General features: G+C 39.7%; 1 protein-coding gene across 1 annotated transcript in view; it reads right to left on the bottom strand.

The window, feature by feature from the left end:
• Positions 1–24,818, bottom strand: part of C2CD5 (C2 calcium dependent domain containing 5) — a 109,210-nt gene extending 84,392 nt beyond the window's left edge. The window contains exons 1-7 of the mRNA XM_050968788.1: positions 24,616–24,818; positions 15,476–15,562; positions 13,928–14,099; positions 11,631–11,726; positions 10,173–10,328; positions 7,011–7,206; positions 4,120–4,271 (exon numbers count right to left, since the gene is read on the bottom strand). Coding sequence (XP_050824745.1) covers positions 4,120–4,271; positions 7,011–7,206; positions 10,173–10,328; positions 11,631–11,726; positions 13,928–14,099; positions 15,476–15,562; positions 24,616–24,705 — 949 coding nt within the window. The 5' untranslated portion in view covers positions 24,706–24,818. The remainder of the gene's footprint in view (positions 1–4,119; positions 4,272–7,010; positions 7,207–10,172; positions 10,329–11,630; positions 11,727–13,927; positions 14,100–15,475; positions 15,563–24,615) is intronic.
• Between the last annotated feature and the right edge of the window lie 1,851 nt (positions 24,819–26,669).

Here is a 26,669-nt window from a genome sequence, read left to right as displayed (position 1 = left end):
CAAGATGACTGAAGAAATAGGAGGAGGAAAGCAAAATGAAGCAAAAACAAAACAGACTTTTTTTTTTTCAAATGAACAGATATATACTGCTAGTATATGAAAAAGCTATTACCAGCATACAAAGAAATGAAATGACAATTTAGCACCACAGTGTGGATTAGAGGTACGTTATCAAAAATCTGAGTATGAACTTGTTAACTTTGTTTTAAAATGTATTTAGTTCTATTAAAGAGCCAAAGTAACTGAGTACTTATTTCATATTTAAATTACATTTTACACAAAGATTTAAAATGAATACTTCTAAATAAAATCTATTCAAAACAGCTCTTCCAACATGCCTAAGAAAAATTGACATGGTAACAGCTTCTCTTCTCCAAAAGTTCTATGAATTTAAGTTGACCATTATCCAGAAACCTAAAAATTTTATTTTTAAAGTCTTAAATCTTATAATGGTGTTTGTATATATACATATTTACTTATTTCCCACATAAAAAAAGGAGTGCCCATCTTCTCAATTTCCTCCACATGTATATTAATTATTCTCTCTCTCATAACCCAAACTTATTAAAATATATAATATATGTTACATATGTAATATGTAACAACTTTTGTCAGTCAGGTACTTCTGTTAGTTTACAATTACATGAAAAGTAGCACCACTCACAACAGGAAGTCTCCAATTCCAAACCAGAATTAACTTTCTCAGTGCATTTTGAAACTCCTCCTCTCACCTTTTACTACAGAGAATTTGACACAGCCCATTCTACACTGTATCCTCATATTCTACTTTATAAAAGAAATGGTGGTAAACTTTCTTCCAACAGTTCCAACCCAGAAGACTAATAAGCAAATCCAAGTTTCTCTCTCTTTATATCATGGTATAAATACCTTAATGATGTGGTATATGTGCTTCTTATGAAAGTTAAAGTCTCAATTTGAAGTCAAGATATTGACATTGCTTCCTCAGTCACACTCTATTCCTCTTCCTTGCTCAGACAGCTTAAAAAAAAAATCTCAATTTTCCCTTCTTCAGATGGCTTGAGTAGTTTACACTCTCAATTTCAAATCTTTTTATATGTGCCAAACCATTAATCAGATCATCGTCATGCACTAGAACAGCGGTCAGCAACGTCTGACACATGGCTCGCCAAAGTAAGCAACCTGGCGGGCCAGGTCAGTTTGTTTACCTGCCGCCTCCACAGGTACGGCCGATCGCAACTCCCACTGGCCGCGGTTTGCTGTCCCAGGCCAAGGGGGGCAGCGGAAAGCTGCGTCCAGCACATAGTTTGCCCGCGCTACTTCCTGCGCCCCCATTGGCCTGGCCCGCCAGGGCACTTACCCTGGGGAGCCGCGTGCCAGAAGTTGCCGGCCCTTGCACTAGAATAAAGAGCTCTGACACTAAGATACCCTCTACTAAGCAAAACTCCCAAAAAAACTGAGAGACAAGGCCAAACATAACTTTATTAAAATAATCTGTAAGAACAGGTTTCATTAAGTAAAACTAGAGCCACATCATCTCAGCCATACTACACTTACTTTAGTAAACAGTGACCGAACTTATTTTATAAAGCAGTAAAAGAAAAATTAAACCAAGTTAGTCTAAGTCTCAATTTGTTGTTTTTTTTTTTTAAATAGTATCCTTTATAGGGACAAAGCTTTAATCAGGGTTGATGAGCCAAGAATCCTGTAACAGTTCGTGTCCTAAGTATGAGTTGTTAATTTAGATTACAGAACCTTAAGAAAATGCTAGTGCCATCCTTGAAAACAATGCTATCTTTTTTATTTTAAAACACCACAAATATGTTTGGTAAAGTCTGTTTAGAACTGCCACCTGCACGAAGAAAATATTTAACACAATTTATATCATTCAATAGTATTCCCTCTCCTTCTGTTGATGACTAATTCTTAATTAATTAAGGATATTTTATAGTTATATCCCTGAATTAATTCTAACTATAAAGTGATTATGATGCTTTCCTCTCAGAACAACTATAGCTGAAGAGCCACAAAAATCAAGGTGAAACGTGACTCAAACATATTATATATTATGTTGTTAAGTGATTATTTTTTCAAAATTCAGTGTGTATGTAAAATTTTTAGACATAACAAGCAAGCCTTCTGATTGGGACACATTTTGGCAACAGAGAGCTGAACATATTGCCAAAAGATAGCAGCTACATAATACTGCCCTAGCAAATAAAAATGACTGGGGTCACCAAATGAAATTAATAGGCTGCAGATTTAAAACAAACAAAAGGAAGTACTTTTTCACACAACACACAGTCAGTCTCTGAAACTCTTCACCAGAAGATGTAGTGAAGGCCAATAGAGTTCAAAAAAGAACTAGATTGGTTCATGGAGAATAGGTCCATCAATGGCTATTAGCCAGGATGGGCAGGGATGGTGTCCCCAGCCTCTGTTTGCCAAAAGCTGGGAATGGGTGACAGGGGATGGCTCACTTGATGATTACTTGTTCTGTTCATTCCCTCTGGAGCACCTGGCATTGGCCATTGTCGGAAGACAGGATATTGGGCTGGATAGACCTTTGGTCTGACCCAGCATGGCTGTTCTTCTGACTGCTACTAGCTTAACTTTGAAAACAAAAAACTGAAGCTGATGAAGATGGCCCAGCTTCCTCGACATATCAGGAAATTCCCCACCACAAAGGCCCCTATCTTGCAATCTGATCTACACAGATGCACTCGTGTCCACACAGAGTCCATCGTCTCAATGGGGCTCAGTGTAGGTGCAAACAGTCCATCCATCCAGATCATGGTGCAGGATCAGAATCTAATGTAGCTACTGCAGAAATGTCTCAATTTCACTGCAGACTATTATCACTCTCCTGTGCCTTTGGGATGTCTAGTAAGATGGCTACCTATCCTGGAACTTAATCAGACAACATGTATGTTTTCAAACAATCATCAGGAATTTAATAATACAAATGTATGAATTTGCGGGGTGGTATCTCTTAAAAATAAACATTGGCCTGTTTGTTTTTTAAATACACTTGCTCTCAATTTCTTTAAAACATAAATGGTCACCCTAGGTTGTCCACAAGACATAATCACTATTTACACAAAAGATAAGAAAGAAAGAAAAGACAAAAAGGTTTTAAAAAAAAAAATGAAGAGGGAAAGTTGCAATTTGATAGCTTCTTATTTTTAGGCTTTTGGATTAAGTTTGAAAAATTAACTCTTGAGAATCTACAACCTATTTCCATGTGTAAATCTTGAATCTGAAGTATTCCTGAGACACCCATCAAGTACAATAACTGAGTCCAAAAATGTAACATACTTTAAAACTGTCATGATTAGGGAGATGGGAACATTCTCAGATTCAAATACTATTTTTAAACATTATATTTAGAAAAAACATTTAAAACAGCAGCCACACTTTTATACATGGGCCTACAGTATTATTGTTTGTTGGGCTCCATAAGGAATTAAGGGGGTGGAGGGAGGAATCAGCATCCAATTAAATTGTGAAAAGCCAGTTGAGAAAATTTTTAAGCTTTTAAAAAGGTATTCTTTAATAACCTTTAAAACTATTTTTAAAAAATTACACAACAGAGTATACTTGATTTACCACAGCCACTTCCATAACCCTGAAGAAGTTCAGTAGACACTAGCAATTGTATTTCTAGAATCAATTTGCATACAGACATGTGGAATCTACACAAAAATATGGATGCATTTTCAGCAGAGATTAGTCTTAGAAAAATCACATATACTAGTAGGACTTGATCACTCATTTTCCCATTATGTTATGGTGAAAATGTACCCCCATAATTTATAATCTGAAGTGGAGGAAATTAAAAGAAAAAGACAATTCCTTAGGACTCTCTTTATAACATTTTGAGATGCTTCTAAATGGTTATATTATAAATGCTACTCTTAAATTGCCTATATGGTATGGTTATAAAGCTTTGGAAAACAAAAGTACAGTAAATCAGTGCACTATGCAAATGCTTTCATGCTTTAATGGAGCTATTTGAAATATCCAATTTCCACATCATTTTGATAACTTACATGCCAAAAAGGAAAAAGGGTTTGAATGAAAAGATAAAACAGAAATACAAATTAACAAAAAAAATAAGAGTGGGTGGAAGCACCTTACCAGTTTTGGGTGTCAAACTCAAATCTGTGTCAGAAGAAGAGGACTGTCGACTGTAGGACTTGGAAGGTGAAAAGGAATAGGTTTGGTTTTTCAGAGGGGTGGAGGGTCCTGATGAATGAGTATTGGGATTGGGATCTTCATTGAAAGGAATCCTGCCAGAAGAAGGTGGAAACATATTCAGTAATCCTGTGCCAAAGGACCTGGCTGACAGCAGCATGATCCGAACACCAGGATGGGGTTGGGGTAGGGCCAGCAGTTATTCCTTAAGTGTGTTGCTGGGGATGAGGCCAAAGGCAAAGAAATGATGTTTACCCACTCAGCATTCTACAGATAGATGCTGATTATCCACACTAAAACAGTTAAACCAAATGAAAGACATGAAATGTCAGACCAAGGGGGGGGAAAAAGTATACATGCAAAAGAAAATAAAACTCAAAATAGGTGGCTTTAAAAAAAATTGTTCAACTACACAATGCTTGTGGAGTTAGATTATTAAAGAAAAAATGATCTCAAACTATATTTGTGTTTATATATATATATATATAAAAAAATTGTATGTGTATATATATATATATATACACACACACACACACACACGTATATTTACGTATACATACACATTTTAAGAAAAAAAATGTTTCCTTATCCTATAGCATCAGAAGTGTGCTCACAGCTAAAAACAAAGCAAAGAGAAAAACCTTAAGGAATACAACTGTATTGACAAACATGTCAGCTTTGTGCAGATTGCCTTACCTGTTCTCCAGTCCTGTCTTTTCCACAAAGCGACACAAACCCTTCCTAACGCTTTAAAAATTCAGGTAACACTTGGATTACACTTGAAAGCAATTTGAAGCCCAATCATGGTTTCCTATTATGACTAGTAAGAAAGACTTATAAACTGTACCTGATGGATGTTACTAAACTCAGATGTATGATTTTTGCGAGGTTTTTTTTTTTTTTTTTTTTTTTTAAAGGTAATCTCAAGTAGTTAAAGGAAATGAAAAGTATAGCTTTGTGGAAGAGACTTTGAGGAAACGCACACTCTTCCAAGTACTACTGAGTTTGTTTCAGCAGCTGAACATAGCAGTAGTTCTCCATTGACAGCAGAAGGACTCCCAGTGAGAAAAAGAGGGAGAAAAGATTGGTGGTACCTGCCTACACTGCCTGCCTGCCTGCACTTTGCGACCACTGTGCCTGTGGCCTGCCTCTCCCCAGCTCCTGAGTCTGAGTAGTCTCGTACCAGTGTAGATGAGAGTGGGAACAGACAGAGAGAAGTTCTGGGTAAGTCGTGAGCCAGAAGCAGTGTGAATTGGGCTGTTGTGAGTCGAGCGGCATCCATGGCTTGGCGGATGAACCAGCGGAGACCTGAGAGAATTTGCAGCCAAGGTGGAAGAAAAGAAAACAATACATACAACAGATTGCAAAGTTATGTTAAAAATGATTTCAGGGAGTGCTAGTTAGCGGAGATCTCTTATTCTTTAAGCAGATTCTAAGAGTTATAATTCCTAGCATGCAAGAGTCAAGATGAAATCAAAAGGAGCAGGGGAACAGCTAAGTATTAACTTGTTAACATATTATTGAATCTTTGGCATTAAAGGCTAAGGTTAATAAAGAGAATAACAAGATGTGAGCAGAATCTGCTGGTCTTGAAACCCATCCACACTTCTGGGCAGGACCATACAGATTGGTTAAGACAACCTTATCAAAATCCAGCATGCAAGTTGCTAAACAACCTTGCACATACATGGGTTAAGATAATGTTTTTTGTCGTCTGTTCAAGACTGAATACTACTGATTTATGGGTGATGTTTAAATTGCTAGCTATTGCAGCCAGTGTGTAGTTTTTAATTGTGTTTTTAACGTTGTTAATATGCCCAGAAGCTCTGTGATGATGGTTGTATGTTTCACAAGTCAATACAAATTAAATTAATAATTCTAAATAAGACCAAGAACTGTATCCCACTGCTAGGGAAGTTTTACAGTGGTACTGTTGCTGCCTCATACAAACTGCTCTGATTGCATTATAATAATTACAAGACTAGTGTGCTAAAATAAAATGACCTAATTCAAACGAACAATATATATCTGGACATGTAACACAGAAGTATACTTTTTTGTACTCTATTTTTCATCTAGTAATTGTGTAAAATATACATAAGATGCCATAACAAATAAATTGATATATTCACAGTGGCAACTGAGGACTGTAAATGCTTCCACTCTCAGAATAATGACACTGGAATTTTCCTAATTTTATTTGATTTGTTCCTGTTAAAAATTTGAATTCAAACTGTGTTGTGTTGACTTAGCCAAAGTGAACAACTGGAAATAGGCCACACTCCTCATCATGAAACCTTTTTCAGTCAGTGTACAATTTGTTTTGCTTACAAAGAAAAACAAAAGACTAAAATGATTAAAAGACTTCAAGGATGTCCTTGCATCTCCTGAGCCACTCATCTATCTGAACTCAAATATACTTATCTTTTCTTACATGAATATACAGCAAAGACACTCAAAGTGCTAAAAATAGAAATCCCTTAAGAAATGCACAGTATTGTGAAAGATCCCCATGAACAAAAAGTAGGTTATTTGCATGTGCAAACTATTTACCAGTTAGAGGTTGGCGGCTCACAACACGGGAATGTGCAGTGCTATGACTGCACAAATGCAAGAGTTATGGAATTAATAGAAAAACATCTTTCTCGCCAAGATTTACTGCTGCAACATCTAATGTCCATCTTCTCAAAATTGCAGAACATAAACCAAGTTACGGACAAGAAAAAACAGTAAAGGAGAAATAAACGCTGGGAAAACACACTGGATATGTAAAACTGAATGAATATGAAAAGAAATGAAATTCACTTCATCACAATCTATTAACTCATACTTACTCCTTCATTTCTTTAGATGGGGAATTACATGCAGGTAAGAATGCTGTGTTACTTATTTTATCCAAGGTACAGACTGTTCCTATGGCTCGTACTACTAGTCCAGATTCTCCCTCCAAATCAAAACACTGCAAGTAACCAACAACTGCATTCCCTCTCATTTCAAGTACCTTCAAGCCAATCTTCCTTTGAAGTTCACCTACAAAAAATAAATACAAGTTAACTGACATCTCACTTAGATTTAGGGCAAATGTGTTAAAGAGAATGTTTCTTATTGTCTTCTGTGGATCTGACCCTCTTCATATTTGTAATAATTTCCGGGTAGGAAAACTGGCTAATAGATAACATCCCACATGACTATACCATAAACATGGCCACAACCTTCTCCTGCAAATTGAAGGCTCTTAATTCTGTGATCTTATTAGTAGTACATCTGAACCACATACATTATAGCACGTAGCTTGTTGATGGCACTATGAAACATTATGCAATACGGACTGCTACTATTATGGGCTGTTTTACACCACCGCCATGCCAAAGACCACCACTAAGCAAACAGTTTAGTCCTATGTTTTCACACTCATTAGCTACATTTGACTTTTTGAGAAGGACTTTCACTTGGCTGGGCAATCCAAAATGACCTTTGAAATTCCAACAGTACCAAATGATACATGGTCGTTTTATGACCTAAATGGTCATCCTAGAGGAAACGAATTGAAATCATCAAACCAGCTCTAATCAGAAACTGGACATGAGCCATACCCTAACAGGTAAAAGACTGATTTATTCATATATTCACCCACAACATAGTTTACATTTTAAAAAAGCAAACAGGACACAATTACAATTTGACCAACACTGATTAGATCCCCACTAAGTGCCTTTTCTATTCTAATGCTGCACACACTGCCTCTTTATCAATCACATGTACAAAAAAACACTGTGCAGACATGTATTAGTCTTATCACAATATTATTTTTCTGGTATCTCAAAATGTGCTGTGCCCCTCACAAACAAGTGAAGACATTACCCCTGTTCTGAAGAGAGTACAATCTAAATTTAAAATGACATAGTAAGTGGCAAACAGAAAAATGAGGTGGAAAGGGTGAGGAAAGACATGGGTGACAGTAATTTAAAACTGTTATTCATCTAATAACAACTGTGGTTCTTAGAGATGTTGTTGTCTGTGATATCCCAGGTTGGAGAAGGCTCTCTCACTGGTGGGAAGGTGTGCAGAAACCCAGTTAGAAGTTCAGAACCATGGTGTTGGGGGAAAAAGCTGAGCATGACTGTATGACAGGGTGGTATGTCAAAGTTTTGCAAGGTGGACTTTGATGGTACCGAATGAGAGTCCAGAGTTTATTAAATGCAGAATATAATCAAAGATTTTTGGTGGTTAGGTCTTCAATAGGTGCCCCAACTGGAATCTGATCCATCTATGATCACTTTTTTTATAGTAGCGAGGTGATGAAGGACATTCTTAGGATCTACCCACTTGTTCAGTACTGATAAGATGAGAGCTAGGACCACAACTGGTATGCACATTTGATGCCTTGCAGGGTGAGATACTGACTTTAGCCAACCTTGTAAGGAATGTTGGTTAAGTCTGACAAGTGGGATTGCGTACAAGCAAGTAGATGTGTGGTCTAGAAGTTTGAGGCAGTTTCTTACTGTAATTGGATTTGATTTGATTATGGTGATTATCCTCTAAGGAGAGAGAAATCTATCCTTGGGAAAATATGCCTTCCATGATTTTGCACCAATTACAGCCCCTATAAAGTCTAAAATCTCTATTTTTCTTGTCTTCTATCCAAACTAAAAATCTCAGTTGGTCTCTCTGATATCTCCTCATGGATATCTAGTCAGCAGCTCAAGCTCAACGTAAATGAAACAAAGCTCTTGATCTTCTGCCCCAATCCCTTCCCCTCCCCCACTTCTTTTTCAACCACCATGGACATCATCACTTTGCCAGTCACCCACATCCATAACCTGGAAGTAGATGCCAAAGGGGCTTGAATGATAGGAATGAGACCATCTCCTGGATTGCTCCAAAGGAGGTCTCCAATGTTCCGAATAATGCCAAAGTGGTATATTGGTAAAATTGGTTGAGATGGGCATGATCAGGCTATTGCCATGTTGTAGATGGACGCACTGGAACTTTAAAATTACTCTGATCAGCGGAGGTATCCTGTGTGATGTGAGGGGAGAAAGCTCCTTACTGGATGGCGGAGAAAGGGTGTATCCCAGATGAAGAATGGACATCATGGAGAGGCGGTGCCAACCTATGAGGTGACTTCAGTCCTGAGGTCAGAAATATGCACCAGTGCGAAGAGTGGAGACCTTGGTGCTGACAACAGTGCCAGGGATGTGGCTAACTTCTCCAACCTAGAATCAGGAGGTACCGCTAGGGATTCCATTGATAGTACCGATGTCAATGTTGGTACCAACATTTGCTGGTTAGTGGCATTTTCAGGCATGGGTGTTGAATTTGGCCTATATAGGCTTCTTCAGTACCAAACCAGAAAACTAGTAGGCATCATTTTCCCCTATTTGGTGAGTGGGCTTAGCACTTTGTTCCATGCATAACAAAGGTTTAGCTCTCTCCCTATGGAAAGAAAGGAATTGTAAGCAATGATTTTTCCACAATGGTCATACTCCCCTTGCCAAGAGAAGATGGTACCAGACTTTGGTGCCACGGTGGTAGCCAATACCAAGATGGTTTTCAATGCTGGGTCTTTGTCTGGTGGGGTCAAAGATCTTCCGTCAATAATGACCTTGGGAGGTGCATGCCAGTTGATGGGGCACAGGCTGACAGAGACTCAGCAGAGTCAGATCTTCTAGGAATAGAATCTTCTCTCTTTGGTGTCTTCAGTTCCCCTCATGTATTGTTCAGGGAGGTATAGCTTTGAACAGGTGTTCCTGGGACTTCCCTTTCCTCACTGAGAATGACCGACAAACTGAGCAATAGTCTGGCACATGGCTCTCACCAAGGCAGAACCGACAGTGGGCATGGCCATCGGTGACTGTCACTGATAGAGGTCAATAAATTACACCTAAAATAAAACTTAAATATACACATCTTCTCCCTTAATAATTAATAAATAACTATAGACTTTAAAAAATAGCAGCAAATCAATATTACAGGTTGAATTTATTTATTAATACCTGACATTAGTGAAATAAGTCTCTGTCTAGCCTCATTTGATGCCCTTGGTGTACGGATTCGGTCTATCCATTGGTATTCGGGGTCTTCATTAACAACCAGCTCTTCCACAAATCCATGAATTACTACAGCTCTATAACACTTTGGAATAGATGTGGCTGTTGAAAAGATACATAAATATGTAATATATAAGTCTAGAAGTGAAGTATTTAAATGGGAATTATAAAAGAAAAATACACCTAGATAGCCATCTGAGTGATTCTCTTCACAACAGATTTTAGAGCATACCTAAAGAGTTTTACTAAGAATCTTACTGGCGCATGCTGGAATTACTGCCTGAAGTTGTACCCTTGTTTCAACATATACATTCATAAGGCTCTTTCAATAGTACACTTATGAATATGCACACAAAGTAACATTACCTGCACATATTGACAAACAGGCTTTGCTGAGAATGTATGCATCTTAAGTAACCAGAAAAAAATATTAGATGAATAAATTAATTTGAGATACTTTAAAGGAGTTGCTTAAAAAAGAAATGGTCTGCTGCAGATGGTCTTATATAACCAAACAGTAATGCAATTTTAAACTCAAATTAGACTTTTTGTTTTGCCACTGGCATTAGTGCGATGTGGACTGGGCCTTGAAGGAGAGTTGAGGAATGGGGAAAGAGAACAGAAACTAGAAAGATATAAAAGGAGCCGTGAAAAGAATGACACACACCTGCAGCTGCTCAAAACTCTATTTTTCACTAGTTTTGGCATATCACATAGACTTGTACCAAGGACTATCTGGGCCTCAAAATGTGTCTTGGGATTTCACTGGACTATTAGGCCCCAAATCAGTAAAACATTTAAGCCTGTGCTTAACTCACATCGACTTAAGCTTTGCTGAATTGGGGCTTTATACAATAGATCAAATAAGGGCCCTGATACAAAGATAATTGCAGATAATGAGTTTTCCACTCTCTACTGGTTTCAGCAGGATTTGTATCAAGCCATAAATCAGTTTTTTGATACATAAATGACCTGGTACTTGGCTAGGCAAAATCTGCTGTGGTTCATTCTACCAGAAAATAAACATTTTAACAATTAGAGGATAAGATAAGAGGATGATGAAAACTACATATTTTCACAGCTTCACTGCAAATACACCATGATTTGTGTCACTACTGTGAATAAATATTTTATTGAAGAAAAACAACATCTTTTTCTGACTGATGGAAGGAAAAAAAATGCACTTTGCATTTCCTCTCCTCAAGAAACGTTACCTCCAAAGAAGATACAAATAACAGAGCACAAGACTCAATTAACAATGATAAATCCATACTATTATTTAGAAGAGACACTAATTTTAATTTGGGAATATTTAATTTCTCAGCTGTCCTGTATTTTATATTAAAAAAAAAAACCAAACACATTGCCACACAAAACAATTTACTGATTTATTTATTTACTCACTGCAAAAAAATTTGACTCCACAAGATGACTGCCTAAAACGGTTTAAATCATTGAAGAGGTCTACTTTCACTACCACATTGATCTCCCCACGGATACCTGTCCATAAAAAAGGGGTGGAAGGTGAAATTTATATAAGAAAGAAGAAATAGAAAGAATAAAATCTTCTCAACTATTCAAAACTAATAATTAAAATGTCAAATACATTCAAGTTAGGTATATTCCATAACGAATCAAAATATTAATATATTTTTTCTCTAAAGAACTTGAAGCTAAATATTTCTGTTACAATGTTTTCAAATCCCATATTAGAATTTTCCTCTCAAAAATGGTCTCAAGACCATAATAGAAATACTCTCCACAGTCCATTCTAGTCAATGTACCCAGTATTCATTTCAGAATTATAACACCTACTCACAATGCTGTACTAAAAATTAGTTAAGTATCAGAGGGGTAGCCGTGTTAGTCTGGATTTGTAAAAGCAGCAAAGAATCCTGTGGCACCTTATAGACTAACAGACGTTTTGGAGCATGAGCTGTCGTGGGTGAATACCCACTTCGTCAGATGCATCTGACAAAGTGGGTATTCACCCACGAAAGCTCATGCTCCAAAATGTCTGTTAGTCTATAAGGTGCCACAGGATTCTTTGCTGCTTTTAAAAATTAGTTAATATTTTTGCAACACTTGAACATGAAAAGAACTATTATTTTGGCAATTTGTTTTTCAAACAAAGATTAATTTTTTAGCCATAATATAAAGTTTTTATTAAAGCTATATTTCTTCAGTGTACAATCATCAGCTTTGATTTCTTTTCTCTTCCTACCTACAGTGCCTAGGTTCACAATCTTGAGCTGTTCCTCATTCTTATTAATTTTTTTCTTGACTAACAAAATCATTTTGTGCGATACCACTTCACATCACTATAGTTTTTCACGTGCTGAAGACATCACCGTATCAAAAAAGTGAACAAAAACACTAGATGTAAATGACTGAATGGGATCTTCTTGCTATCGGGCCTCCTGACCCAATTCTCTCAGAAGTCACTATGTCTACACTGGTACAGACAGAACGTCCATCACAATAGCATCTTCATATATTTTTCTTCACATATTCACGATGACCACAAATCCAGACATCATAGAATATCAGGGTTGGAAGGGACCTCAGGAGGTCATCCAGTCCAATCCCCTGCTCAAAGCAGGACTAATCTCTAACTAGATCCCCAAACCCCTAAATGGCCCCCTCAAGGATTGAACTCACAACGCTAGGCTTGGCACGCCAATGCACAAACATCTATCTGAACTCCATTACATTTTCACTGTTATAATCTAACTCAGCCTTTTGCTTATTTTCCAGTGTAAAACAGTGATATACTGTGTATCAGACTTTTACATCAGTAATCTCCAAAACCAGTTCTTTTAATATACCAATTTTTGGTGGAGAACAATAATTGGCTGTAAATTGACAATCATGTAAAACTTATTAAAGTAGTTAAAACAAAACAAAACAAAAAAAAAAAGGACATTATACAAAAAACTCTACAGTCTATGCTTACATTCTGTTCCTGGAGTGGAATCCTGGCTATACTGAAATCAATGGCAAAATTCCTATTAACTTCCATTTCAATCCAATTTTAAAATATTTTCAACAGATCCATGTAGGACTAGAAAGATACTTTTTGTAGGGAAAGGGGAATTTCATGCTGTACTTTCTGTTGAAAATTTGTCACTTCCTCTCCCTTCATCCCAAATAAAGCTTGTCCAAACATACCAGAAGGAACACACAACAGATAGCCTTCTTAAAAATACACGTTTTCAGCAATGGCCTGGTAATTGCAAAGGTTTTTTTGGGGGGGGAGGGGGTTGGGTTGTTGTTCTTGTTGATTTTTTAAGCATTAACTACCTTAGTGGTGACCATTTAAATAATTTTCTGTCAATTTGTTCACTTTTCTGAAATTTCATGAAGGACATTCTGCCAGATGCTATCTTCCAATAATAAATTCCTGTGACATAATCTGAGACATCTCAGCTGTACTGTATAATTGTTATTGCAATAAAAAAAGGAAAAGAAAAGTATCCTACAATGTAATTTGTCATTGGTTTTAAATCATATTTACTTACCAGACTGTAAAGACTACACAGGAACTGTGTCTCAAATTATGTCAAAAGGAGCAGCACTTCAGACAGCAATGCTAGGATATTACAAACTTGTTGAAGACATCTTTAAAAAGAAGATATTCCACCTTTCAAAGAAACTATGTCTAAAACAATTTCCTTTTTAAAAAAGTTAATAAGGCTTACCATGTATGGTATCATAAATTGGAAACCATCCAGAGATAACTGTAGCTGCCTCGCTATAGAGCAAAGGATCAATATCAATGTACACTTTGCCAATGGCGTCATTAGCACTGTAGGTGTCATGATCAAGAACCGTGATCTGCAGGGGCTCATCTTGTAGGTCTTCATCATCTACCTAGAAATGCATAAAACTTCAGTATTTAATCAACACAAGGAAACTTTGCAGGAAAACAATTGGGGAAAACAAAAGTATGAGAGTTGAGTTATATAAAATATGTTTACACATAAAATTTGTAACTATTGCGTCTTGTATACAAACAATACACTCATGGATTCTTCTCTCCCCAGAGTGACCACATTACTAAAGGACATCAGAGCCACAGGCAGGCAAGGCATGAATCACGCACACTTTTAAAACTATCATTCAATCATTTTTATTAATAGTCTCCACACACTCCCTTTACCCCAAAAAATTATTTTTGACAGAAGCATCAATAACGTAAATAAGAATTCTCACACCTTCAACTACAACAGCTGTACTACATACCATGATAAAGATAAAAATGTGTACTGATGTTCTGATTTTACATAGCATTTTTGCATTTTTGAACTGGTTAGTGGTTGGTAAGTAAGTAAGTAAAAGGCTTTCTATGCATCCTACAGAAAAACTCAGTAAGCTGGACATAAAACAGGGTAATCATTTTTTAAACAGTTAAATACCATTCGCTATGCCATTCAAGTGTAATCATGTTTTCTCTTTTTATTTTGGCATTACTGAAATAACAAGAATGCAACACAAGTGTTTTATTCAGAGCAGAATGTCAAAAGCCAACTATGATGCTGCTGTATTCAGCTTAAAGTAAACTGGTATGGTTCTGCGAGTTGATGAAGACCTACTGAAAAGTACTGAGTGTTCATAGCAACTTTTGAAGACAATGATAGTTGAGGATGCTTGATAAATAGTGGGGAAAATTCAGTACTTTATGCAATCAGGCCCCAACATTACAATGTTTTATAATTGGGTAACTTTTTAAAATGTGATGCCTGATAAAGAAATAATACGGAAGATAGATAATTGCCTGCTTCTTTCACTATAATGTTAGTAAATCAAACATATTCCAAAAGCAAACTCACTTTCATATTCAAATTAAAATCTTCCTGTTTATTGCATTTTTAACTATGTGGATACTTGAAAGAAGGCTATTTAATTAGTATCTTACAATTTGTTTTCCTATTTCAACTTCACCGATTTCTAGAACTACAGTATCAACGGCATAATGCTCAGTTCAACTGGTAAAAATCCAAGGAGCCAATCCTGCAAACCTGTATTTACACAAAACTCTCAATGAAGTCAATGGGACAGTTCCTGCAAGCGAGGACTACCTTAAGAAGTGTTTGCAGGAGAGGTTTCTATATTAGCAACTATTTTTACAATACTTTGACTCCCAAATGCGCACATTTTATTTTGAGACCAGAATTATTTGACTAAAACATTCCAAATCAAATATCCATATAAAATATACACAGATGAAATTTTACAAAAAGACTTACCTCAAATTTAAACCATTCTGAGTTCCACTGAGGATTGAGGGATTTGGGGTACACATCTGTCTTAAATGTGGTATTTCCAAATTTTACCTAAAAATACAAGCAAAGATTCAACGACAAATAAAAGAATATCATTTATTAGTACTTAGTAATTTATTCCCAAGTATATTCCTAGTTAGCTACTGAAACAGATCCACAGGATCTGCGCTGTACCTCAGGTTTTTAACAGTCTTTTGGAGGAACCCCTTTAGTGTGTCAAAGCCCCAAGGCATCTCACTCTTTCTTCACAGTAGGCCATGCAGCCTCACTGACTCCAATACTGAGCCTCGGGGCTACTGCTTCACACCATGAGCTCTTCCCAGACAGTCCAGTTTAGACAGACTCCTGGTTAACGACTTGTACCCTCTTCAAGAACTAATGCACCGCAGGAAATATTCACAGTGGCGCCACACAGCATTTTTAAAACAGAGGAGGCTTTGTTATTCAACTGAAACACAACACTGTCACCCCACCCAAACCCTCCTCTCATTCCTGACGGCCCCCCGCGAACCCCTGTCCCATCAAACCCCTGACTGCCCCCTGCCGCCCCATCCAACCCCCCCTCCTTCCTGACTGCCCCCTCCCAGGACCCCTGCCCGACTGCCACCTGCAGCGTCATCCAACACTCCCTCTTCCTGACTGTCCCCCAGGACCCCTGCCCCCATTCAACCCCGTTCCCCCCCACTGCCTCAACTCCTATCCATACCCCTACCCCACCCATCACCCCAAACTCCCCTGCCCTCTATCCAACCCCCCCCCCCGTGCCCCCTTACCGCGCTGCCTAGAGCTCCGGTGGCTGGTGGTGCTACAGCCACACCGCCCGGCTGGAGACAAGCCATGCCGCCACCACCGCGCAGCACAGAGCAGCGGGTCAGGCCGGGCTCTGCAGCTGTGCTGCCCCAGGAGCTCACAGCCCTACCGCCCAGAGCACTGCACCGGGAGAAGAGCGAGCGAGTTGAGGCTGCAGGGGAGGGGAACAGCAGGGGAGGGGCTGAGGGCGAGCCTCCTGGGCCAGGAGCTCGGGGGCTGGGCAGGACAGTCCCGCAGGCTGGATATGGCCCACCTCTGGTCTAGAAGATAGCATCAAAGATGCTTAGTTTTGCAGTTCTCAAACTGTGGATTTGTGTCTCCAGAGATAACATTCTTGTTAACAGCAAAAATGTTTTTAGATAAATAAATAATATAAAGAGGTGAAAAACAACAAACCTCAACGCTATTGTCCCTCTGCAAATTTGTGTACACGGAGTCAATCCCTTACCTCTCTCTAAAAGTGCAAAGTTTCAAAAAGTTCAGTGAATAGGAGATTGTTGGGGAGGAATAGATCTGGACAAGGTGAAGAAGTCTGGAGATAAATGTGAGAAGGGAGGGACAGGCAGTAGAAACAAAAGTGAAACTGTTTGAGCAGCATATTCCAGGAATCTTGAGGTCTTTCTGAGCATAGCCTTCATTGATTTGAGATCTACCATACCATTCTCTTACTAGAAGAGAAAACCATTAATGGTAATAGGCCGTAAAAAGAGACCCAGTTTGGGAATATTTTAATGACAGTCCTCTACCTATGGGTAAGAGAGGCATGCGTGCAAAATGCAAACAGTGCAACAAAGAAATGCAAGACCTCGTTGCCCCAATGAAACAACATCATGAGAAGTATTCCTTCTCAGGAGGAAGCTACGTTGAAGACGATGAAGGGAACATGTCTGAACATCCAGGATCTTCAGGTTGGTAAACTTTTTAATTTCATATTCTTTCTTAAGGACTGCCTGTCTTCCTTCTGGACTATTCTTGAATTCTCATGTTTGAGCAAAATATATAGTTGTTACTCTATGGTACTATCATTTTAGATGCAGCTGTGATAAAAAAATAAATAGCTGAAATAGGCAGATCTTCCTTTTACTATTTCACCTTTAAAGTAGTACTGAGTGTCAGTGAATGCAATGAGTAATACTAAATGAGCAGTATGGTAATAATAATTAAATAAATGCATTGACTTATTTTCTTTAGGAGAATCCATCCTCAACATAAAGGATTCTGAAGACTATCCACCTTCAAGATCACCATCATATTCTATAGTTTCAGTGTTATCTGCCAATGATAGTGTTTCAGTTACATCATGTACATCATATAGCCACAGTATATCAACTGTAGCAAAAAGAAAAAAAAAAAAAGATTTCCATCATCCAGAAACCACCATAGATAAATTTGTGATAAGAACCAGCAGATTAAAAAAAGAGTTAATTGATAAAAAAATTGCCCAGTTTGTTTATGCAACAAACTCTCCTTTCCCTATGATTGAGAACCCACATTTCATTAACATGGCTCGGTCATTAAGACAAGGATAAAGTCCACCCAGCAGAGCAAATGTCGCAGGCAAATTGCTGGATAAAGTGTATGAAAGAGAAATTGAACAGTGTGCAAAAGGTCTAGAGCAGGGGTAGACAACCTGCTGATTTTCAGTGGCACTCACACTGCCCAGGTCCTGGCCACTGGTCCGGAGGGCTCTGCATTTTAATTTAATTTTAAATGAAGCTTCTTAAATATTTTGGAACCTTATTTACTTTACATACAATAATAGTTTAGTTATATATTATAGACTTATATAAAGAGACCTTCTAAAAAGGTTAAAATGTATTACTAGCATGTGAAACCTTAAATTAGAGTGAATAAATGAAGACTCTACTTCTGAACAGTTGCTGACCCCTGGTCTAGAGTGTGAAATTGTTAACCTGAGTCTTGATGGGGGGAGCAATGTCCACAATGATCCTGCTATATGTGCTTGTGTGACAATGGAAGAAGGGAATGTCTTCCTTACAGAAACAATTGATACATCAGGAAATGCACACACAGCAGAATACTGACAAGAAGTAGCAGTAAAAACTGTAACAAACTGTGAAAAACAATTCAAATGTCTAGTACACTCCTTGGTCACAGACGATGCTGCAAATGTATCCAGATGGCACTGTCACAGACAAAGTTCTCAACATTGGGCTTAAGAGAAATGTTGAACATACGCTAAGTACCCTGAAGCCTATTTCTGTAGCCTTGAACAAAATGCAGGGAAATAGCTCTTTTATTGCTGATGCTGTTGAAATTTGGAAGGAACTGAGTGAGATCTTAGAAAGAGAAATATGCAATGACAGAGTTAAATTACAAGGATTAAAAAAAAACGAACGGGACAAGCACTATCTCCAGCTCATTTTCTTGCAAATATTCTCAATACTCGATAGTAGACTCAAACCTTAACTGCTGAAGAAGAGGAGTGGGCTACAACATGGACATCCAGCAATCATCCCTCCATAATGCCAACTATAATAAACTTCAGAGCTAAGGGAGAACCATTCAAGAAATATAAGTTTGCTGATGATGTTTTAAAGGAAGTCACACCAGTGAGCTGGTGGAAGTCACTTAAGCACTTGGATTCAGAGACTGTTTAAGTGGTAATCTCACTTTTTACAGCAGTAGCTTCTTCTGCAAGTATAGAAAGAATATTTTCTTCCTTTGGACTAATTCATTCCAAACTGAGAAGTCGTTTGGGACCTGAAAAAGCAGGAAAGTTTGTTTTTCTTTTCCAGATTATGAACAAACAGGAAAATGAAGGTGAAGACGACTAAATATTTTAAATTTCTCATGTTGACCTGGATGACAGTCAATTTAAATGAAATTTTTTAAATGAAAATTAACTATTTTAGTTCAAAACAAAAACAAACCTGATTTTAAAAAACTTGAATGTTTTACTAAATTCAAAAATTCATATGCTTGTTTTGTTAAAATATTGTATGTTTGCTGTTGCAGAAAAAAATCCAGAATACATAACGTTGTTCTTTTAGTTAAATAAAACAATGTAAATGTCTGTCTGGTGATGTTCTCCTCCTAATACAGCGTGGTAAGAAAATCCTCCAAATATTAATGATTAACCTGTTGAACTGGAGATAGTTCACATCCCAATGACTTCATAAATACCTGCTTCAATTACCTCTGGTAAATGAAATATCCAAACAATCATTAATTTTCTGATACAGCTGTAAAACTAATCTGAAAAGTTTTCAAAATAAATCACTTTAAAAATGTATAGTGTGTACCTTCTAAAAATGAAACCTACATCTATCTTTGAGTTGTGAAGAATATGTATTAAGGTTATAACAACCAATAAGAATGCACTTTTGTGTAGAAATCCATGACTAAATCGAGTCTTTCTGACTAGTGAAGTAAATCAAATCCACCCTTATGCTGAATGTAAATATATTATCTCCACAAACCTATTTTCCAAAATAATTAAAAGTGATTACTCTGGAATTATACTCCTGATACAATCACAATCCAACACAAAAGTCACAGGAGTAAGAGACATTATAACTCTCTTTTCAGACAGCATTCACCTGTCCATAATACTAATTATCCCAAAAAGCAGGGACAAAGGGCAACCATGGACACGTGGATGCAAGATATTTGTAAAATACCTATCACTGGAATGTAAACTAATATTCTCTATATTTCTACTGATTACTGCAGCTTCAGTTTACTAACAGTGTGGTTTAATGATATAGTGCCAATTTTTTTCAGGCGTTTATAATTCAGCTGTTTTAAGTCACACTGAACTGAAACTCTGAATATCAGTTGTCACATTGGTTATTTTGTTATTCCAAACTGCTGTGTTTAACTCTGTTAAGTATATTTTCTTATTTTTAAATAATATCTGCTCTTGTGATTTTAGTCACCATTTTTTCCATTGGCAACTGCCATATCTACCTCCCTACTCATGGCTTCTTCCCATGAGTTCACTAACATTTCTTCCTAGATGCCCACCCACACAAATTAAACATGGCAAAGAAAGAATCCACTTCCCCCAAAGCCCTTACCCCACTCCTTTCTCCATCACAGCAAATAATTACACCATCCTTTCTATATCAAAAAGCAACCACCCCAATGCCATCTTCAACTCCTTTCTCTCCTTCCTCCTCCTGCTTTTCAAGGCTATTGATAAATCTTCATTTCTTCTTCTAGAAGTTCTTCAAATTCTATCTCTACTGCCAAAACCATCATTCATGTCTTGGTAATCTCCTGCCTGAATTACTACAACCTCCTATTCTTTAGTTCAGAGGTTCTCAGACTGTGGTCTGCAGACCACCAGTGGTCTGCTAGCTCCATTCAGGGGTCCGTGGATAGCTCCCTCTAAGGTGCACGCTGGCCATCCACCTAATTAGTGGAGCCGTGCAGGCATGGCTCCATTAATTAGGTGCCTGGACCCTGGAGAAGATGCACATGTAAGCTGAGGTGGCCTTGGGGGGAATGGGGGTAGATGGGAGGGGGCAGTAGGTGAGACAAGGGGGTGGAGGGCATATGGGACATGCAGGGCTGCGGTGACCAGAGGAAGAGGCGACTTTCCCCAACTCCAGGGCTGCATCTGTCAAAGAGAGACGGCCTTCCTTCCCAACTTCAGCTCTGTGGCTGCTGTGGCAGGGGAAAGATCTCCCCTTCCTTCCAAGCCCCAGCTCAGGGGCTGCTGCAGTGGGGGTAAGAGGGGCACATCCATCGCATTAGAAAGGTAAGACTGCTGATATTAAAATATGAGTTGTGTGCTTTATTTGTAGAACAAAAAAACTATAAACTTTTATCCAAAGCACTTTACAATAGTTAGCTAACAGTACAAACAATATTTGGAAAGATCGTTAAGTGGTCCGCCGAGAGCCTCGACAAGTTTCAAATGGTCCGCGGAAAAAAAGTTTGAGAACCACTGCCTTAGTTTACATGACTCTCATTTGTCCCCTCCCTGTCTATCCAATAGGCCAGTGGTTCTCAAAGCCGGTCTGCCACTTGTTCAGGGAAAGCCCCTGGAGGACCTGGCCGGTTTGTTTACCTGCCACGTCCGCAGGTTCGGCCCATCATGGCTCCCACTTGCCGCGGTTCGCCACTCCAGGCCAATGGGGGCTGTGGAAAGCGGTGAGAGACGAGGGTGGGGCCAAACCTGTGGACACGGCAGGTAAACAAACTGGCCCGGCCAGCCAGGGGCTTTCCTTGAACAAGCAGCGGACCGGCTTTGAGAACCACTGCAATAGGCCACTGCTAAACTCATCTTCCTCTTCCACCACTCTGTCATCACTTACAATTCAATCACTCAGTGGTTTTACAATGTTGTCTACATCTAATTCAAACTGCTCATCTTCACTGTGAAAGCTCTAAACAGCTCTTCCTATATCTCTGTGTGAAATGTTTGTATGAAAACCAAAAAAAGCGCAGCATATTGTTACTACATTTTCTATATGGTAACTCAAAACTAATTTTGTTTTATTGTACAGTAGTTGTAAATAAATGCAGTATCACAACACTGGGTCTTGTTCCCACAGTCAGCTCTGTAGAGACAAACCCATACGCCTATCAATGGGGCTTCATGAGCGGGGTGAGGGGGATGCAGGGTCTGCCAATTCAAAGCTCACAGGAAGATAAGACTCAGGCCATGGCTACACTGGCGCTTTACAGCGCTGCAACTTTCGCGCTCAGGGGTGTGAAAACACCGCTGTAAAGCCTCAGTGTAAACAGTGCCGCAGCGCTGGGAGCACGGCTCCCAGAGCGGCAAGCTACACCCGCAGAGGATGTGGAGTACGTGCAGCGCTGGGAGAGCTCTCTCCCAGCGCTGGCGCTGCGACCACGCTCGCACTTCAAAGCGCTGCCGCGGCAGCGCTTTGAAGTTTCAAGTGTAGCCATACCCTCAACTAAAAGACTTAGTGAGTGGCATAGGCTTTGTCTGAAAACAGAAAATACTTCTAAAACAAGTTTTAAAATAACTAAAGCTATGGTTCTAAGAAAATGTAAGATTGAGCAGTGAAACCTTAAATCAATTTTCTATCAATTAAAACGGATGTACCACATAGATGCATACAAGTAGTTAATTGCACAGCTTTGTAGTAACACAAAGTGTACAAGTTCATCTGCTGAAGAAAACATGCCAAACAGCCACAAAAAAGTCTTTAAAAGCTCTGCTTGCAAAGTCTAAGTAATTTGTAAAGTGAGCACAAGGAATAGCAATAGCTCCAGGTTTTTCGCTTTATTAATTCAAATCTTCAGAGAAATTAAAAACAGAAGACTAGCATCAACTGTACACTGACATCACAAAACCAAGCACTAAAGCATACAATTATTAAAAAGAAAACTAAAAGCTTTCAGCAACATTATTAAGTTTGCTAAGTTCAATATATGTAGTATTTTTTTTCCTACCTTCCTTGTTGAAAATGAAATTTAATGAAATTATTGTTACTAGGGAATATCATAAAACATATAAGACTCTCCACTAAGTGAAAGGAACACTAATGTAAATTTGTCCCAATATTTGGCAAAAACAGGCTTGTATATAACCAACAATAATGTTTCACAAACCGTTTTAAACTCCCATATAAATAGTTGCTCATAAATTAATCATACTCATGCAATGTTTGAAACTCAAACATTGCAGCACTAGGAACTAAAAAGTGAAACTAACAAACTATAAAAGTAAAAATAATTTCATAGATTTAAAAGAGTTAAACAATATAACTGAACAAGTCCATAAAGACCATTGTAATGAAGTAAACAAGATTTTCATTTTTTTCCTCTAGTATTAATTTAAGGCCCTGATTCAACAGATACTAAAGCAAATATCTAACTTTAGGCACTTTTTAAGCACCATATTGAATCAGGTCTTATGGCCCAAAGACTGCAAAGAGATCCATGAAGGCAAATACCATCAGATTAGGCCTGAATAAAGACTGGGAGTGGCTGGGTTATTACAAAACCTAAACTTCATTTCCCCAGTACTAATTTCTCTCTACTGTTACTCACACCTTCTTGACAACTGTCTGTAATTGGCCACTCTCTTACCACTTCAAAAGTTCTTTCTTCTCCCGTGGTATCCTGCTGTTAATTGATTTATCTCATTAGACTGACTTAACATTTGGTAAAGAAACCCACATCCTTTCAGGTATTTATACCTTCTCCTGTATCTTTTACTTCATACATCTGATGAAGTGGGTTCTAGCCCACGAAAGCTTATGCTCAAATAAATTTGTTAGTCTTTAAGGTGCCACAAGGACCCTCTCAGAACAGCAGCACCCTAGGAGCATCAAAAATTTAGTCAGGCATATTTATAGTACAAGTCATAGACTGATCACGGACCATGAATTTTTGTTTATTGTCCGTGACCTGACAAGGACTAACAATATCCATGCCTAAATCTTAGCCTTACACATGAGCCAGAAAGCATACACAACATGCCTTTCAGACTGCATTTAGAGTTAGAATAATAGGGCTGGAAGGGACCTCAGGAGGTCATCTAGTCCAACCCCCTGCTCAAAGCAGGACCAATCCCCAGACAGATTTTTACTCCCGTTTCCTAAATGGCCACCTAAAGGATTGACAGCACAACCCTGGTTTAGCAGGCCAATGCTCAAACCACTGAGCTATCCCCTAAGGCTGACAGTTAAAAGAACAAATCCTCTTACTAACCTAGAAACTACTGAGAAGACAGGAGGCCTAGAACCCTACAAACCCATTTCTAAAGCCACTGTTCAGATCAGTACCACATTAAAGCCAAAAGATTAGGCAGAGATGTCAGTCCATTCCCTCTGCTCCAGGGCCATCCTGAATTCAACAGCCTCATCCTGCAGCCAAACTTGCACATTTTTTAAACAGGCAACAAAAAACTTTCAGGACTCACAAAATCATCACATCTTTCAGTGTGACACGGGGAAAACACATCACAACATCCATGTGGGGTGATACACTGACTGCATGACAACAAAACGCTGTGGCCCACTGGGGCATCAACAGACTGAGCTGGAGCTTCACCAGTTGGTGACACACTAGGGCACCACCCGTATGACACAGCAATGGGTGGGGTGGGAGCTGCGACAACCGTGCTTCACCAGGTGGGTGCCCCATGCACCGGGAGAAACACCGAGGTGTGACCGTGCTGGGGTGGAGGGCGCAGCACTGGGCAAGGTGAATCCAGCAGCGGGTGCTTGGAGATGGAGACCTCCAGCTCTGCATAGGTGCGTGGCCTTGGGGTGGGAGGCACGAGGCACGACCCCACCCCACCCCAGAGATCAACAGCAGCCCGCGCCCTTGCCCTTCCCCCACACCTCCACGAAGGCATCAGTCAGGTCACTGGCTCGGTCCATCACTGGCAAATGGCGCCCAGCCACGATCTTGACCTTCAACTTCCCCGGCATCTTCCTGCCCCCAGCTGCAAGGAGAAAACAACAGCAGCCTGTTTGTGTCCCAAGGAACGGTAAAGAAACGACGTGCGCATGCGCGAAGCTGGGCAACGGTACGCAACTCCCTCACTCCCCACCATTCGGAGCGCCCATGCGCATAGTCGGAGGGGGGGATTCGTGAACCCGCGCGCATGCGCCAATGTTCTAAGACCGATTGGGAGAAAAAGTCGTCTTCCGGGCGCATGCGCCTGCGTTGCTGGGTGATACTAAAAGAGAACCTGCTAATCGCGCCCAACGGTTAGTGAAGGTTTTTTTCTTCGCACCGTTGTGTTATGCCGAGACACCGCTCACCTTCGCCTCCTCCCGGCGTGCTCCGCAGAAAGGAGGAGCGAAGGGGCCGCTCCTCCTCTGAACCAAAATGGCGGCCTCCCTACGTACGGACTTAGTTAGATGGTGTCGAGTACCGAATCGTCGATAGGCCGTGAGGTAGGCTCGGGCTAACACTATTGGGTAGACAGGCGATGTGCTTGAACGCCGCATCATCGATGGAACATCACACGGCTCAGCCTCCGGGACGCTAACGCGAGCCGGTGCGGAGGGTGGGATGCGGCAAGGCCAGGTGAAGGGTGGGGAAGGATGTTTCCATATCTGGTCCCCGCTTGGGTCCCCTTCCCAGTGCTCTTTGGCAGAGAGAGCTCGGCTCTAGCCCTGCTGTCCCTAAGCCTCCCGCATGCTAATAGCACAGGTAGCAAAAGAGCCTCGGTGCCCCTAGGGCCCATGAAATGCCAGGCCGTGAGCGGTATCTCTGCTTGTGGGTGCCACAGAAGTAAACCCCAGAAGATCCAGTCAGTTTTTATCCGTCTGTGATGTTCGACTGGTGTGATATGGACTGGTGATCTGTTAGGTCACTCCAGTCCTCGACTCTGGGAGCCAGTGTTACCCTGCTCTGCTGTGAGACCCCCCACTCCTGGGCTGTTCACACACAGCCTCTGCCATGTAAAGTGCTCTGAACTATGTGAGTGGGCGCTTTTAGCCAGCTGCTGCTTGGATTGTGCAACCAAATCACACTACACAATATCTCCGGTCCCAGAAACAACCCTAGGAATCTGTGTCTTCCAGTGTCCAGTTATGCTTGCTGGATGCTGCAAGCTAATATGAGTTTGTCAGTTTAACAAAGAAATTGATATGTACCAGGCTTGTTATCCCCAGGGGAGTCTCTGACAGGCTTCAAATGGAATGCCCTGCTTCAGGTAGAATAAACAAATTTATTAACTCCAAAAGATTGATTTTTTTGTGATTATAAATCAAAGCACAAGAAGTCAGATTTGGTCAAATGAAATAAAAGCAAAACTCATTCTAAGCTGATCTTAACACTTTCAGTGCCCTTACAAACTTACATGCGTCTCATCACAGGCTGGCTGGCTGCCCTTCAGCCAGGCCCTCCACTTTGATCAGCACTTCAGTTGCCTGGTGATGGTGTCTGTAGATGGAGGTGAAGAGAGAGCCAGCATGGCAAATGTCTCCCTTTTATCATGTTCTTTCTTCCCACTTGGCTTTACCTCCGTCCCTTCAGGGTCAGGTGGGCATTACCTCATTGCAGTCCCAAACAGACCAAGGGAAGGGGCAGGGGTGACTCACTGGAGAGTCCAACAGATCCTTTGCAGCTGCTTAGGTCAGTGTCCTTTGTTCTTGTGAGACTGGGCTGCGTTTGTCCCATACGTGCCCTGATGAGATGTGAGCTGCCCCTCTGTTACTGGGGAGTTTTGCCTGGGCTTGTTTTAAGCCAGGGGGAGGCAACCTATGGCACACGAGTTGATTTTCTGTGGCACTCACACTGCCTGGGTCCTGCCCACCAGTCCGGGGGGCTCTGCATTTTAATTTAATTTTAAATGAAGCTTCTTAAACATTTTAAAAACCTTATTTACTTTACATACAACAAGATATTCAGTATGCTGTCAAATGAATTAACATAGAAAAAT

This window comes from Gopherus flavomarginatus, chromosome 1, assembly GCF_025201925.1.
Source record: "Gopherus flavomarginatus isolate rGopFla2 chromosome 1, rGopFla2.mat.asm, whole genome shotgun sequence".
NCBI classification, from domain to species: domain Eukaryota; kingdom Metazoa; phylum Chordata; order Testudines; family Testudinidae; genus Gopherus; species Gopherus flavomarginatus.
This window is presented reverse-complemented; position numbering and strand designations above follow the sequence as displayed.